The sequence below is a fragment of the Tiliqua scincoides genome, chromosome 4 (assembly GCF_035046505.1).
Source record: "Tiliqua scincoides isolate rTilSci1 chromosome 4, rTilSci1.hap2, whole genome shotgun sequence".
NCBI lineage: Eukaryota > Metazoa > Chordata > Lepidosauria > Squamata > Scincidae > Tiliqua > Tiliqua scincoides.
The window spans coordinates 212220441-212235044 of NC_089824.1; the positions used below are offsets into that span (position 1 = coordinate 212220441).

The 14604-nt window shown below is 42.0% G+C and overlaps 1 protein-coding gene across 1 annotated transcript; it reads right to left on the minus strand.

Annotated features, from left to right (window-relative positions):
- Positions 1 to 1091: 1091 nt before the first annotated feature.
- On the minus strand, positions 1092 to 14256 carry LOC136648595 (aurora kinase C-like). Its single transcript, XM_066624715.1, has 8 exons — positions 14206 to 14256; positions 12111 to 12228; positions 10526 to 10583; positions 8171 to 8362; positions 6196 to 6334; positions 2962 to 3110; positions 2049 to 2223; positions 1092 to 1265 (listed from the first exon to the last, which is right to left on the minus strand). Exons 1-8 carry the CDS (start codon positions 14254 to 14256, stop codon positions 1092 to 1094), a joined length of 1056 nt encoding a protein of 351 aa, XP_066480812.1.
- Positions 14257 to 14604: the final 348 nt, after the last annotated feature.

The window sequence follows — 14604 nt, forward strand, 5'->3', positions numbered from 1 at the left end:
TTGTGAGCCCTTTCGGGACAGGGAGCCATTTAGTTATTTGATTTTTCTCTGTAAACAGCTTTGTGAACTTTTAGTTGAAAAGCGGTATATAAATACTGTTAATAATAATAATAATAATATAATAATAATAATAATACATAATTTAAAACATTAAAAACAAAATATACATTCATATATGCATATATGTGTGTATATGTATATACATATACGTATATGTATGGAGGCAGGCTGTGCAGCATGGCCTTTCCCAGTTTGAAGAGACACTTGGCCAACAGTCTGGGGTAAAGAGGCAAAGAAGAAAGGCCTATAGCCAGGGAGACAGACCAGGGACAGACTGCACTTGCTCCCGGTGTGGAAGGGATTGTCACTCCCGAATTGGCCTTTTCAGCCACACTAGACGCTGTTCCAGAACCACTACTCAGAGCACGATACCATAGTCTTTCGAGACTGAAGGTTGCCAACAACATACACTCACACCTATATACACACACTTTATATAAATAAACACACACACACACACACACATATATATATATATATATATATGTATGTATGTATGTATATGTGTATATGTATATATATATATATATATATATATATATATGTTGGCAACCTTCAGTCTCGAAAGACTATGGTATCACACTCTGAAAGGTGGTTCTGGAACACACACACACTTTTTAATATGCGCCACCTTGAGTGTCCTTCATTGGATAGAAAGGCAGGATGTAAATTTCTAAAATAAATAAATAAAATAAATATATATTAATATGTTATGAGCTGCCTGGGAGGTTCCCCTCAGCAAAAAAGGCAGGAACTAGAGTAAATGTGTTTATTTAATTAAAGTTTCTAAAGATACACAGTGAATTTTTCCCTTTCTGGTTCCCATATGGCATAGCTTCCCCCTCCCCTTACAAATACAGTAGAGCCTCAAGCTGTATTACAAGTAGTGGTGAGGCTGCTATGAAAAAGTGGTTTGGGGAAAGCAGGAGTCTAGAAGGTGGTGACAGGGCTGCAGTCTGTCACCACCCTCTTAAACTATTACCAGAGAAGTGTGCGAAGTAGTCCACAGCCTTCAGGTGGAGGGCAAGCATTTACTCTTCTACTTCCTTGTAGACAGGTGGCAAGATTCTCCTTGAGTTAGTCTTAACCCAGGGGTGTGCTATTATTTCTTGCAGGGGGAGCCGCAAAGACGGTGTATGGTTGAGTACTTTGGAAATTAAGTCCTTGGCTCCATCTGACACCCAAGGAGGAAATGCAAATTTAACCTTGAAATCAAAATGAGGGGGAAAGATAGTTACATCTTTAGAAAAAAAACTAGCCTAGCCTCAGTGGTGTCACTAGCGTTTGCGTCACCCGGTGCAGGATGCCAGTGTGTCACCCCCCCATGCAGTGGGCTGGGCAACACCCCACATGGTGTTTCCTGCTCTTTCGGATGGACAAAGGCAAGGCCGCCTACTCTCGGGTAAATGTGCGATACAGCTGTTTCACTTTCCATAGGGCTTTATGTATTTTTTATTCTCCATTTTTTTGGCCATAACTTTTGATAGAAAGGAGATATTTCACTCTGGTTTTTTGCATTGTATTCTGCTGGAAATTCCACATCCAATGGTATATAGCATGACAGTATCACTCATAACCACCACGATTTTAGCATATCACCCCTCGTGTGCGTCACCCTGTGCAGTCCGCACCCCCCTAGCGACACCACTGCCTAGCCCTAGCCTCAGTTTACCGCTTACTCCTAAACCCATCCAACTTTTTTTTTAATCAACACAGAGGGAGGCATGCCTGCTCCAACTTGGTATGTTTAAGCGTATGGTTTCAAATGTATCTGTTACATTTTATGAGTGTTGCAAGCCATTTTAGGACTCCCAGCATGTGTGCCATCCTGAGACACAGAATACATTTTAAAACAAGCCACAAACTACTACTCTGCCTATTCTGCACATCTAGCCACTAACAAATGTTTAATTAAAGCCCAGAATAGGTTTTTGGTTTTATGAAGTTATTCCTGTGCACCTTGTTGCTTTTAGAAACCCAGAGCATACCTCTCTTATTCTTTGGAACGTCTCTATACGGGTTGGGGCTTCAAATGGAGCATAGCCTGCCAGACACTCATAACAAAGGACTCCAACACACCAGACATCAACATTTTCATCATGAGGACCCTCTTCTATCATTTCTGGAGCCAGGTAATCTGTGGTGCCACACAAGGTCGTCCTCCTATTTTGTTGTTTAACAAAATGCATAAGCTAACTGCATTTGCATTATCACACATTGTTGGCTTAAAATGTACCAGCAAATGAATTAAATTAGGTGCTTTGGAAGACTTAGAGTTTACTGGCCCTGCTCCTATGCCTTTTGCAGCAGCCAGAAAAAGGAAAAGAATAGTGTGCACTCTCGGAATGGTGAGAAGTCTCAGGAGTAGTGCTACTTGAGCTTTGGTTTCCTTTGCAAGTAGAAGTACTGAAGCCTGATGGCACTGTTATCTTCTTTGCTTTACTTACACAGTTGGAGGCAAACTATTCACACTCCTACCAGGTAATACCTCCAGCTCATGTTGGCTCCTTAGAGAGAGAAGAGACCCTTGGACCTCAGGGTGCCTTCCATTCTCAGCTCCCACTTGCCTCTTGGCTCCAAATGGCAAAATATTTTTTTCTGATCTTCACATGCACACCTTACACCAGCAACTCCCTTAGCTGGGAGGGGTTGCCTCCTCTAAGCTCCTAGTGGCTCCTCAAAGCTCCATCTTGAACCTGGGACCTTCTGCATGCAAAACATGTGGTCTACTGCTGAGCTATAGCTCCTTCCCAAGGCCCAAGTATCTAGGAGTTTGGAATATTGCCTAGTCTTAGGTCCAGAAGAATTCTGTAGGGCCACCTTGCACTTTGGAGAAACACCATCCAACTCAATAGAAAATGCCTTTTGAAACAGAGCATAAACATCAGAAGAGAGGCTTACCTTAAGGATGGTGCATGCACGGACCAGCCAAAGTCTGCCAACTTCAGCTCCCCTCTTAATCCTAAGAGGAGGTTTTCTGGCTTAATATCTCTATGGATCACTTTTTGAGCATGACAGTACATCAGAGCATCAGATATTTCTTCCATATACTGCAGAATATTTCATGTATAGGAAATGGCAATAGTTAGGTAGCTGGTAGCTTAGATAGTACTCTGCGCCAATATGTTGGCCAGAACATCATTTGAAAAGCAGCTAGGGAGTCCATAACTTAGATTCTGTATGGAGTCCAACATGTAGAACATGCTTTGCAAGTACATTATTTTTTAAAGTTTTATATAGCAGCTGGATCAGCCCACCATGGACCAAAACAGCAGGGAAGAGCTTTACATCTCTGCCATATTCCCAATCTGAAAAAGGCCTCCCCATTGTGGTTTGCCAAGGAAAGCAAAATCTCTCACTGTCACCAATAACAGCCTTCTCCCTCCCCTGACCAATAACCTTTATTGGATTAAACAAAAAAAAAAAACAACCCTCCTCTCCTGCTATGGTACTGATCCAGCTGCTATTTAGCATTTAAAAACCACACACACACACACAAGCTTGCACATGTTAACAAGTTTGGCACTTTGTCTATGCAGTCATAATTGTTTCACACAAAGATCATCAACTCCTTTATTTCACTTTATCAACTGAAACAGAGCCTATCTTGCATGCATTCATCACTTTCTCCCTTGTCCATACTCTATTCTCTACAGTGCTAGCAGCAGTTGCTAGTGGTCTTCCGGCATGGCTCTGAACAGGACCCTTACGGCACCCTTGCTCTCCCTGTGATGGTGCATTGTGTGCTGTTACCGACAGTGAGGGTTCAGGGATCAATCTGGCCAGTGGACCATCTGATGCATGGGGGCCTATGACAGTACCTGACTTGGCCAGCCCCAGATACCACACCTGGTCTCAAGTTAGATGGCAAGTGGCAGACTCCACAGGGCAGCAAACTGCCTTTTCTTTATGTTATTTTAAAATGTCATGTATGTGAATGGACTACATAACATGGGTTTTCCATTCTAATTTGTTCCATTCACCAATCATGATATTTTATTATGAAATCCAAGCAGGAGAACTACACTAGGCCCAGTCAGAGACTGTGAAATGGCTCTGATACTATCTAGACCTATTGCCAGGTTGACCATAAGCAAATCACTGGTTTAATAAACTGGTTCTTTATGCCTGAAGAACCAGATCTCCATCTCTACAGCTAATGGTTTTGTTCCTTCTGCTGGTTTTAACCTCTCATGCGGCTCCATGTTGGTGTGAAGCCTACTCTAGAAATGGCTAAGGAGTCTGTGGCAAGTAGAGGAAATGCAAGTAGAGAGACAAGCAAGCAGAAATGGGGATGCTTGTACATGAGTTTACTCTCTCCCTAGGATTACTTCAGTTCAAGATGGGGCGCAGTGACCCTTGACCCTAGACTGTAAAGTCACTGGATAGCCCAGTATAAGTATAAGCAAAGAAAGAATCATTTTAGAAGTCTGACTAAAGCATGGAAAAACACAGAATAGAAGAAGCTGTTTGACTTCATTTAAAGGCAAAAATGTATTCTCACAGAGCTGCTTAGGCGTAAACACCTTGGAATGCAAATAGATAAGATTGCTAGGTAACGAGCAGATAGGCCCCAACTTGGCAGAAGTAGGACAGTCTGCCTGTGTTCATTTATAGTTTTAAATTGTTATTCTTCCATGCTTTCAAAGGAAAAAACACATATAGGTAAAATAGTCTTTGCCCTAAAGTGTAACCAACATATATGGGGACATAGTAGTCATTAGAAGCAAGTCTTAAGCAACCTTTGCTTCTTGATTTTAGAAAAGTCTTAGTAACAGACAAAAGCTTTAACATTGCAGGAAGGCTTCACAGGTGTTTCTATGTTAGCATAGGAGAAGGCAAGAAGAAGACAGAAAAGCATGAACTTATGGGAAAGCTTCTCTGCTCATTAACTGCTCTGCTATCAGTTGGCAATGTTTCTTGGCAAACTAACAAAGGGTCTAGCTAGCTAACCACAGACACCTGCAAGAGATGAACTTTAGAAGACATCACACATTTAATTAGATAAGCAAGCATCCTTGAACAAGTCAAAGTGAGACAAGGCTACTCCCTCTTTGAAAGTAATGAGAGGGCAAGAAGATGAAAGGGACAGAATGGAAAGTATCAGGAAACTTCTGCTTTTGGAGACTTTTTGTTTGAATTGCAACTGAAATAGAGGCAGGCCATAGGGGACTAAAAGTTACTTGAAAAGTTTAAGAAAGCAAAGAAGCTAGCTGAAGCCTTAGTTCAGAGAGATTACACTTTAGCAGGTGCTAGGCAACCACTGAAGAGGAATGAGGTCACTTCTTAGCAAGGATATACACCACTATGCCTGCCAATATCTTTCATGCTTTTTAGGGCAAAAGACATATCCCTTAATACCAATGTACTCAAGGTAGCTGGTCACAATAATTATATAGAATTAAGACATAGAAGTCAAAATGTTTGATTTTAGTGAGACTGTTAAAGGAAGTTTAAAGGTCTTTGCTTCGCAGAGGGCCCCACAGTGTTTTACTAAACCAGGAGAAGAAATGCAGCAGAGATAAGATAGGTGGCTCAAGCAAGGCCATCCTAATTAGGATGAGTCTGAAGGGGATGTATGCCAAGAAATGGGTCTGAAGTTCAGCCAAATGTGAGGTCTTCACACCTGTCTTTGAGCATTGTGTCATCTCTTTAATTAGGGTAGTCTAAACCTTGTCAAAACAATTTTTAATTGAATTGATGGATGTGGAAAAGGGTCAACGCTGGATAGATAATGTTATAGCACACTCTACTGGTTTTTGAAAACTTTGTAATTCAATACATTTAATTGTTTAATTGTAACTTTTATGGGAACTGTAACCTGAAACAAGCCTATCAGGTGTCTCTAAAGTTATCTATAGCCTATTAAGAGTTAGCCCCATCTATGATGTCAAACTTCATCCAATGGGAAGTTCAGATTTTCAAACAAAGGACCCAGAATGCTATAAAGGGTCCAGTTAACATTGGGAAATTGCTCTCATGCTTTGAGACATTAGTCCCATGAGATACCCGTTGCTTGCAACGAAATAAAGCCTGCAAATGATCACCCTTGAGTACTGAGTCTTGCTCTCTTGAACCTTGCAACAAATAAACTCCACAGCTAACAAGATGCCAATATTTGATTTTTGTACTCACTGTTGCGGTTCTGCTATCATCAAAGTATTTCTTCTTCTGTAGTTCCTTGTATAGCTCCCCCCTTGGAGCATATTCAAGCATCAGAAAAACTCGTGTTTGATCATGGAAGTAGTTATACATGCTTAGGATATTTGGATGCCTGGAGAGAAACAAGGAGAGAAGGAGAAGAATGGTGGCTTAATTTGGTAAGAATGAGCCACTTTGATAGGTACCCAGGGATTGCATAATATTCTGTCCATACATGAATGCACTGGGTAGATTTTGAAAAAATGTTTCATTTGGAAGAGGACACCATTGCAATCTGAGTGACAAAGGTTGCTTCCTTGCATGTCCTATTCTCTGAATAGGCATCCTTGTTCACTCATTTACAGAGAATTCACCATGAGATGGTTTTATTGCCAACTTGTTGGATTTCAGTGTCTGTGTTGCTTATCTGTGTTTGTTCAGACCTAACTTGTGGCAATTCCTTTGCAATCAGAGCAAAGTGGGGACAGGCAGAGTGTTGAGGCTTTTAAGAGTCAATGTGTCTTTAATTACAGTAAGTTTCTCATTATTATTATTATTATTATTATTAACAGTATTTATATACCGCTTTTCAACTAAAAGTTCCCAAAGCGGTTTACAGAGAAAAATCAAATAACTAAATGGCTCCCTGTCCCAAAAGGGCTCACAATCTAAAAGATACAAAATGAATATCAGCAGACAGCCACTAGAACAGACAGTGCTTGGGTGAGGTGGGCCATTAGTAAGTTTCCTTTTATTGCTTCCTTTTCAGCATGTCTAGGAGATTGATGAACACCCCCCCCCCTTCTTGGTTAGCTTTGGGATGGTGGGGTTGAACAGATGAGTGTTTGGCAAAATCCTCCCTCTCTGGAGCTGCCTCTCTCCTTGCAGGGGCACAATGTAAGCATAATATGGCCACCTGGGGAAGATTTAAGCATTTAGTTCTCTCTCATTCTTCCTCCCTTTCAGATTGCAACCTTGTGTGGCTGCTTTTCCATTTCAAAAAGTCAGGAAGTAGCAACATATATCTAATGCATACCTTGTCCCTTCTAGTGCATGATCATCCACAAACTGCAACATGTGGAAACACTTAGAAGACCAGATACACATCAACCACATGTTGCCCGTGAGGACTGAAGACTTTTCTTTTTAGACAAGCCTTCTGAGTTCCTGGCCTTTTTAACATCATTTTTAAACACCCTTTACACCTTTTAACACCTGGTTACAGGCCCTGGGTCTTTTTATAAATTGTTGCTGGTTGCTCTTTTAAAATTTTTATCTGATAATGTTTTTATCTTGTTTTAAATTACGTTTTTAATATGTGTTTTTAATTATTGTTGTAAGCCGCCTTGGTCCCTTCGAGGAGAAAGGCAGGGTATAAATTGTTGTTGTTGTTGTTGTTGTTGTTAATAATAATAATAGTGCTATGCATTATTTATTTTATTTAAAATATTTATATCCCATCTTTCCCAGGCCCAAGCAAATGCCCAAGGTGGCTTTACACATCTAGAGTTTTATTACTGATCATCCTGAGTTCTGCAGTTAACATATCCTGTCCCTGAAGATTAAGGTACATGTGCGAATTCAGAGTTCAAGCACACACAAAGTTGATATCAAGGGCAAATACTCTTGCTCAGATCTAGCTCGTGGCCCTTAAGCATATCCACATATTAAAAGCAGATGCTTCTCACTCCTCAGTCACCCGAAGATTCATAGTCACTTTCTTCTAATTTCCAGGATTTCAGCAGAAATTTTCCAAAGATTTGAAGATGATACTCTTAAGTGTTTGCCTCATGAATTAACAAAGAGGAGGAAACAGCAAAAGGCATTCAAGGGTTCACCCCAGCACCTGCAAAAAGATGTTCCTGAAAAAGTGTTACCATTTGTGTTAACGGTATGGCCTGGTTCCCAAGTTTGATTGAGAGGAATCAGCCTCTCTGTCCCAAATGCTCATGCCATTCAGATGCTTTACCTGAGGTGACTTAGGATTTCTATTTCTCTTCGAAGCTGGTGTTCCAGCTGAGCTTTCTCCAAGGCAGACTTGAATATCACTTTTAAGGCCAAGATAAAATGAGTCTTCTTCTCCCGAGCTAAATACACTGCACCAAACCTCCCTTTGCCAAGTGGCTTGCCAAATTCAAAATCCGCAGTGCACCACATTTTCCTGTAATCAGAGGGGTCGTTTGGGTAACTATTGGCTTTACCAGCATCATAACATTTGGCTGAAGAGGCCTGGCACTGGAGTCCTACAGAGATTTATACCTAATTGGTCTGTTCCAGTGGTTCTCAAACTGGGGCATCGCAGCACCCCAGCCTGAGGACCTTGGGCATTGCCCCCTTAAAGGGGTGGGGAGGGGGGAGGGCAGAGACGCAACCCCCTGGATCACGCCTCTGATCAGGGTACAGGGACGCGTTTCCACTCACCCCTTCCTGCAGCAGCCTCCCGGTGGTCAGATAAGCCCGGTCCCAACCTCAGCAAGGCTCTCCGTGCAGCACAAACTCCTACAGAACGCAATCACGACCACTTCCAGTTTTGTGATTGAGGAACAGGAAGTGGTTGCGATCATGTTCTAGGAGGGTCTGCACTGCATGGAGAGCCTTGCTGAGGCTGGGGCCAGGCTCCTCTGACCCCCAGGAAGCTGCTGCAGGCAGGGGTGAGTGGAAGTGTACCCCTGCGCCCCTCCACAACAGCGTGATGCTGGACATCACGTCGCTGCCTTCCCCCCACCCCTGCTGCCTTCCTCCCACCCATGCAAGCACTTATAGGCTCTCAAACTCTCCCAGATGTTTGGAGAGTCCCAGAGAGTTTGAGAACTGCTGGTCTATTCCAACGTTTCTCAAACTTATTACACCGGGACCCAATTTTTTAGAATGACAATCTGTTGGGACCCATCTAAAGTTATGTCATTAACCTGGAAGTAACACCATCAAGCAGGAAAATTTTTAACATCCCCATACACCAAAATCAAATCAATTAAGTAAGTAAATTAAACCCTTACAATAAGTATAGATTTAAAGATTTATTTAAAATAAATAATCCTACTAAGCCTCCCAAGCAGTTGCTGATCTGTTTAAAAAAATTTCTCAAACATCCAAAAGACTGAAGTCCTATTCATGCTTACCCAGGAGTAAGCCCCATTGACTATCACTGTTAAAAGCCTGTACATTGTAGCCTGTTAAAACATTTCCCCAAATGCAGTAACATGCCATGATAGCATCAAGTCTAATATATTAAAAACAAAATACACATTGAAATGAATGGGGACCCACCTGAAATTGGCTTATGTCCCACCTAGTGGGTCCCAACCCACAGTTTGAGAAACTCTGGACTCTATTCTATTGTACTTAACTTGGCTTTTATGAGAGGTCACACACATCATCCCACTTAAATTTGCCATGTTTTAGATACTTGTTTGTTTCATCGTCTGTACTTTAGAGGTGGCCCACAAATGTTCAGAGGCAACACATTGCTTGCATGTTACCACTGATCCGATGTTGTATTGCCCATTTCCATCTGCTCTCTCTTGTCACACCTTTCCACACATACCATTTAACAATTCTTATTTTATTTTACAAGGTACATATACAATTGAATGTTCTTTAAAGAAGCTTAATGGGGGCTGACAAACAGCAAGCATGCTAACTAGACTGGGAAGGCTTAAGCCATATGACAAGATTATCTTATATTACAAGATGATCATATGTTCTTATGACTGGAGCAGTGGCGTGGGAAGTAAAGGGGTTTAACCTTTTGCCCCATGCCAATTTCCACCATGAATGGCTCTTGTAATCTGCCATTTGCCCTGTTAGGAACAGGCTGTCAACAGCATCTGTAGGAGAGGGGCCTTCAAGGCAGGGAACCAGTATGTAGTTGTAAATAGGTAAACTCCCTCCCACATACGCTTTCTGAAAAGGACACGCTTGGAGAGTGGGCAATGTGTAGTTTTAGCTTTCAGGATAAGGCAAGATCTCTTCCCTAGTCTTTAGAGAGTCATTGCTAGATAGAGTACACAGGGCTAGACAAACCAGTAGACTCTGCATAAGGCACCTCTGTATGTTCATATAGTTCCCCAAGGGTATTATAACTCATTATTAATTATTAATAGATACCAAGTGTGGCATTGCACAAAGAAGAACGGGTTGTGAAAAAGACTCCAGAAGAAAGGAACTGTTTGGCAAAGGGCATTCCATAATGAAGAATGAGTACAAGGATTTACACTATCAGCGTGTAAAGTATTTACACCATTAACCTTTCCCCACACATCCATTTTCTCAACAGCCTGCAAAGTAGTTCTTAACTGCATTACATCCAGTTTCAGATAGTTACCTGGGAATCTGAGAACCAGAGCCAAGTTTGGCAATTGCTTTAAGGCCACCTTCCTCCCCTAAAAAACAAATTGCATCACCTTAGAAATGGTGCCATTTTCTATTCTTTGCCTGTGGAAATAAAGTGACCCAACTGGATTTTATTTATCCCCTAAAGACTCAGCACAGCTTTTGGAAATCTGAGCAGATGTTGGTTTGGTTTGACTTGCACTTGCTCCCTCATCTCCAGCATTCTTTTCCAATGTGTATTCACACTTTTTGCTTGAGCTAATTTGTAATATGAATGTAAACTGTGAGATGAGGTAATGGTAACTTCTGAAGTGCAGGAATTTATCATGGCACCACCACCCCAATAGTCATGTCCTACTCAGACTATACAACCAAACTTTAAATGTCTTTATTAGAATGTTTTCTACACTGGCCTACTTAGTCCTACTCTGAAACTTACTGTACATCTTTTAAAGATCTACCATAGATTCTTGAGTATAAGGCACTTCTTAGGGACCCCTTACACACTTTTATGCTGCTGACATTTTAACCTGCTCCATTATTGTTACCTTTTAAACTGTTTAAATGGTTTTTATGATTTCATTTTAATTGATTTTAATGTTTTAAATTTATGTGTTTTTCTGTTGTACACCACTTTGGGTTTTTAGAAAAGCAGTATAGAAACCCAATAAATAAAATAAGTCAATCTCACAGATAAGTCAAGGGCAGGTTTTGAGCGCAAAATCACTGAATTTTCTATGACCCTTGGATAAGTCCCCGTCTCAAAAAAACCATAGCCCAAGAGAAAAAGTGATGGAATGGATGAGGTCAGTGTACTGACACACAAAATCTCAAAACATCAAAACTTGGAGATGAGGAATCAATAAGTACCAAGGTTAGTTATAAAAATGATGAGAGGTTAGAAATGGCTAATCTATAGAATTTAACTAGAACACAATTCTGATATTGGAGGTAGTGGTGGGGGTGGAGGCAGTGTTAGAGCTAGAGTTTGTGCCCCCATGATGGACCTCCTTCCATGCAGTGGGTGTGGCAAAGCCCTGGGCAGTGGGCATGGTGACACACCATTGCCCCGCCCCACTGACTTTTTTGGCTATAACTTTTGATAGAATAGTGAGATTTCAACACAGTTTGTTTCATTCCATTTTGCATGAACGATAAATAACATGATGGTATTGTTCCCGCACCCTCTTAGCAATACCACTGGGTGGAGGGAAGGAGGAAGAAATTCACAGGTATGAAGCAGCAAATAGATGGAGAAAAGGCAAGAAATGCAGAAGCTGACCAGAAGTCTTCTTTGCTCAAGCCAGGTGTAACGGACTGATATTTCTCAAGCAAAAGTGAAGTCATGCATGCCCAACTAGATATGTTGGGATGAGGGATTGTTGTTGCTTCATAAGATGGAGAAAATTCAACAGGATGTTTGAATCTAGTTAGTCTGCATGAAATGCAGACTAAGAGAGGATGGCTGCAATCCTAACCTCACTTTCCTGGGAGTAAGTTCCATTGAACATAATAGGACTTCCTTCTGAGTAGACCTGGTTAGGATTGTGCCCGATATGAAATAACTCCAGACATACCCCTTGGTTCCAATCTTCCTCTGTCTCTGTTTAGGAGCTTCTTTTGTTTTGGAGATGATCCCCCTTGAGATGCATAGGCTGAAACAGAGGTGCTGCTGAGCTGCTTCCTTAGAGGTGTCTGCAGTACAAGAGAGATCCATGCATCTTTTGCAAACAGTCATAATCCAAGAAGTCAGAGACATGCTAATACTTAAAATCAACAGTGCAAATGCAATACAAGGAACTGCAGAAGAAGCACAAGTTCCTCCAGAATGGCTTGCGGACCTGCAGCCTCACAGCCAGAGTGCCAGAACTGCTGCTACACACCAAGCCCATGCACCCCCTCACCACAACATGAAACCAACACTTACTCAACAGGACCCAGAAACCATTAACACTTGTCCCTCAAAACGGCCATGGTGCCAGAGGATTGGAGGATAGCAAATGTCATACCAATCTTTAAAAAGGGAAAGAGGGGGATCTATACCGGGTAAGATGGTGGAATGCCTCATCAAAGATAGAAGCATTCCAAAACACATAGATGAACAGGCCTTGCTGAGGGAGAATCAGTATGGCTTCTGTAAGGGTAAGTCTTGCCTCATGAACCTTTTAGAATTCTTTGAAAAGGTCAACAGGCATGTGGATGTGAGAGAACCCGTGGACATTATATATCTGGACTTTCAGAAGGCGTTTGACATGGTCCCTCACCAAAGGCTACTGAAAAAACTCCACAGTCAGGGAATTAGAGGGCAGGTCCTCTCCTGAATTGAGACCTGGTTGAAGACCAGGAAACAGAGTGGGTGTCAATGGGCAATTTTCACAATGGAGAGAGGTGAAAAGCGGTGTGCCCCAAGGATCTGTCCTGGGACCGGTGCTTTTCAACCTCTTCATAAATGACCTGGAGACAGGGTTGAGCAGTGAGGTGGCAAAGTTTGCAGATGACACCAGACTTTTATGAGTGGTGAAGACCAGAAGTGATTGTGAGGAGCTCCAGAAGGATCTCTCCAGACTGGCAGAATGGGCAGCAAAATGGCAGATGCGTTTCAATGTAAGTAAGCGTAAAGTCATGCATACTGGGGCAAAAAATCAAAACTTCACATATAGGCTAATGGGTTCTGAGCTGTCTGTGACAGATCAGGAGAGAGATCTTGGGGCGGTGGACAGATTGATGAAAGTGTCGACCCAATGTGCGGCAGCAGTGAAGAAGGCCAATTCTATGCTTGGGATAATTAGGAAAGGTATTGAGAACCAAAAGGCTAATATTATAATGCCATTATACAAATCGATAATAAGGCTCCACCTGGAGTATTGTGTCAGTTCTGGTTGCCACATCTCAAAAAGGACATAGTGGAAATGGAAAAGGTGCAAAAGAGAGCAACTAAGATGATTACGGGGCTGGGGCACCTTCCTTATGAGGAAAGGCTACAGTGTTTGGGCTTCTTCAGCCTAGAAAAGAGATGCCTGAGGGGGGACATGATTGAGACATACAAAATTATGCATGGGAAGGATAAAGTGGATAGAGAGATGCTCTTTACACTCTCACATAACACCAAAACCAGGGGACATCCACTAAAATTGAGTGTTGGGAGGGTTAGGACAGAGAAAAGAAAATATTTCTTTACTCAGCATGTGGTCGGTCTGTGGAACTCCTTGCCGCAGGATGTGGTGACGGCATCTGGCCTGGATGCCTTTAAAAGGGGATAGGACAAGTTTCTGGAGGAAAAATCCATTATGGGTTACAAGCCATGATGAGTAGGTGCAACCTCCTGATTTTAGAAATGGGCTATGTCAGAATGCCAGCTGCAAGGGAGGGCACCAGGATGCAAGTCTCTTGTTATCTGGTGTGCTCCCTGGGGCATTTGGTGGGCCGCTGTGAGATACAGGAAGCTGGACTAGATGGGCCTATGGCCTGATCCAGTGGGGCTGTTCTTATGTAGTACATTCCACATCAAAGTGTCTTTCATGCACTCACTTTCTAACCCACTTTGACAGCATTCACATAAATAGCAAGAGGCTCAAATGGCAGTTTCACATATACATGCCAATTTGTCATGTACAAAACTCAATTTATAACTGCTAAGTGGCACCTCCCACTAGAAATGGCTCTGGTGCTTACCTTTTTGCTAGCATTGCTTTGGTACACATTTAGAAACTCCTGGTTGTCCATCCGTTTTCAAAGAAAGGATACTTAAGGAGAGGAACAAAAAAAAAAATCACAGGCAGTGTATCAGAACTCCACCTTCCTGAAATCCAGGGTTGCCAGATTTTGAACTAAGAGATTCTGATGAAACCTGGACAGGGCTAGAAGATGCATGGAACCTGAAACAGATTGGCTTTGGGGCTACAGAGCTTAAATGGGTCAGGATACAGGCTGTATAGTTTTAGAGTTGTATATTTATTTTAAAGCTTATGCAACCCACACTAATCTTCATGCCAGGATAGCCTACAAAACAATGAATTTTTACAAAGGTAAGGCTACAATATTTCATGCAAGGCACTATGTACACCTTGACCA

What these genes read in the sequence shown, in the direction of transcription:
- LOC136648595 (XM_066624715.1), bottom strand. Translation starts at nt 14,256, where the DNA reads ATGGACAACCAGGAGTTTCTAAATGTGTACCAAAGCAATGCTAGCAAA. An exon ending in GAAATCCTAAGTCACCTCAG is followed by an intron (nt 6,335 to 8,170) that starts GTAAAGCATCTG and finishes GTTTCTCTCCAG; the next exon opens with GCATCCAAATATCCTAAGCA. An exon ending in CGTTCCAAAGAATAAGAGAG is followed by an intron (nt 1,266 to 2,048) that starts GTATGCTCTGGG and finishes TTTGATTTCAAG; the next exon opens with GTTAAATTTGCATTTCCTCC.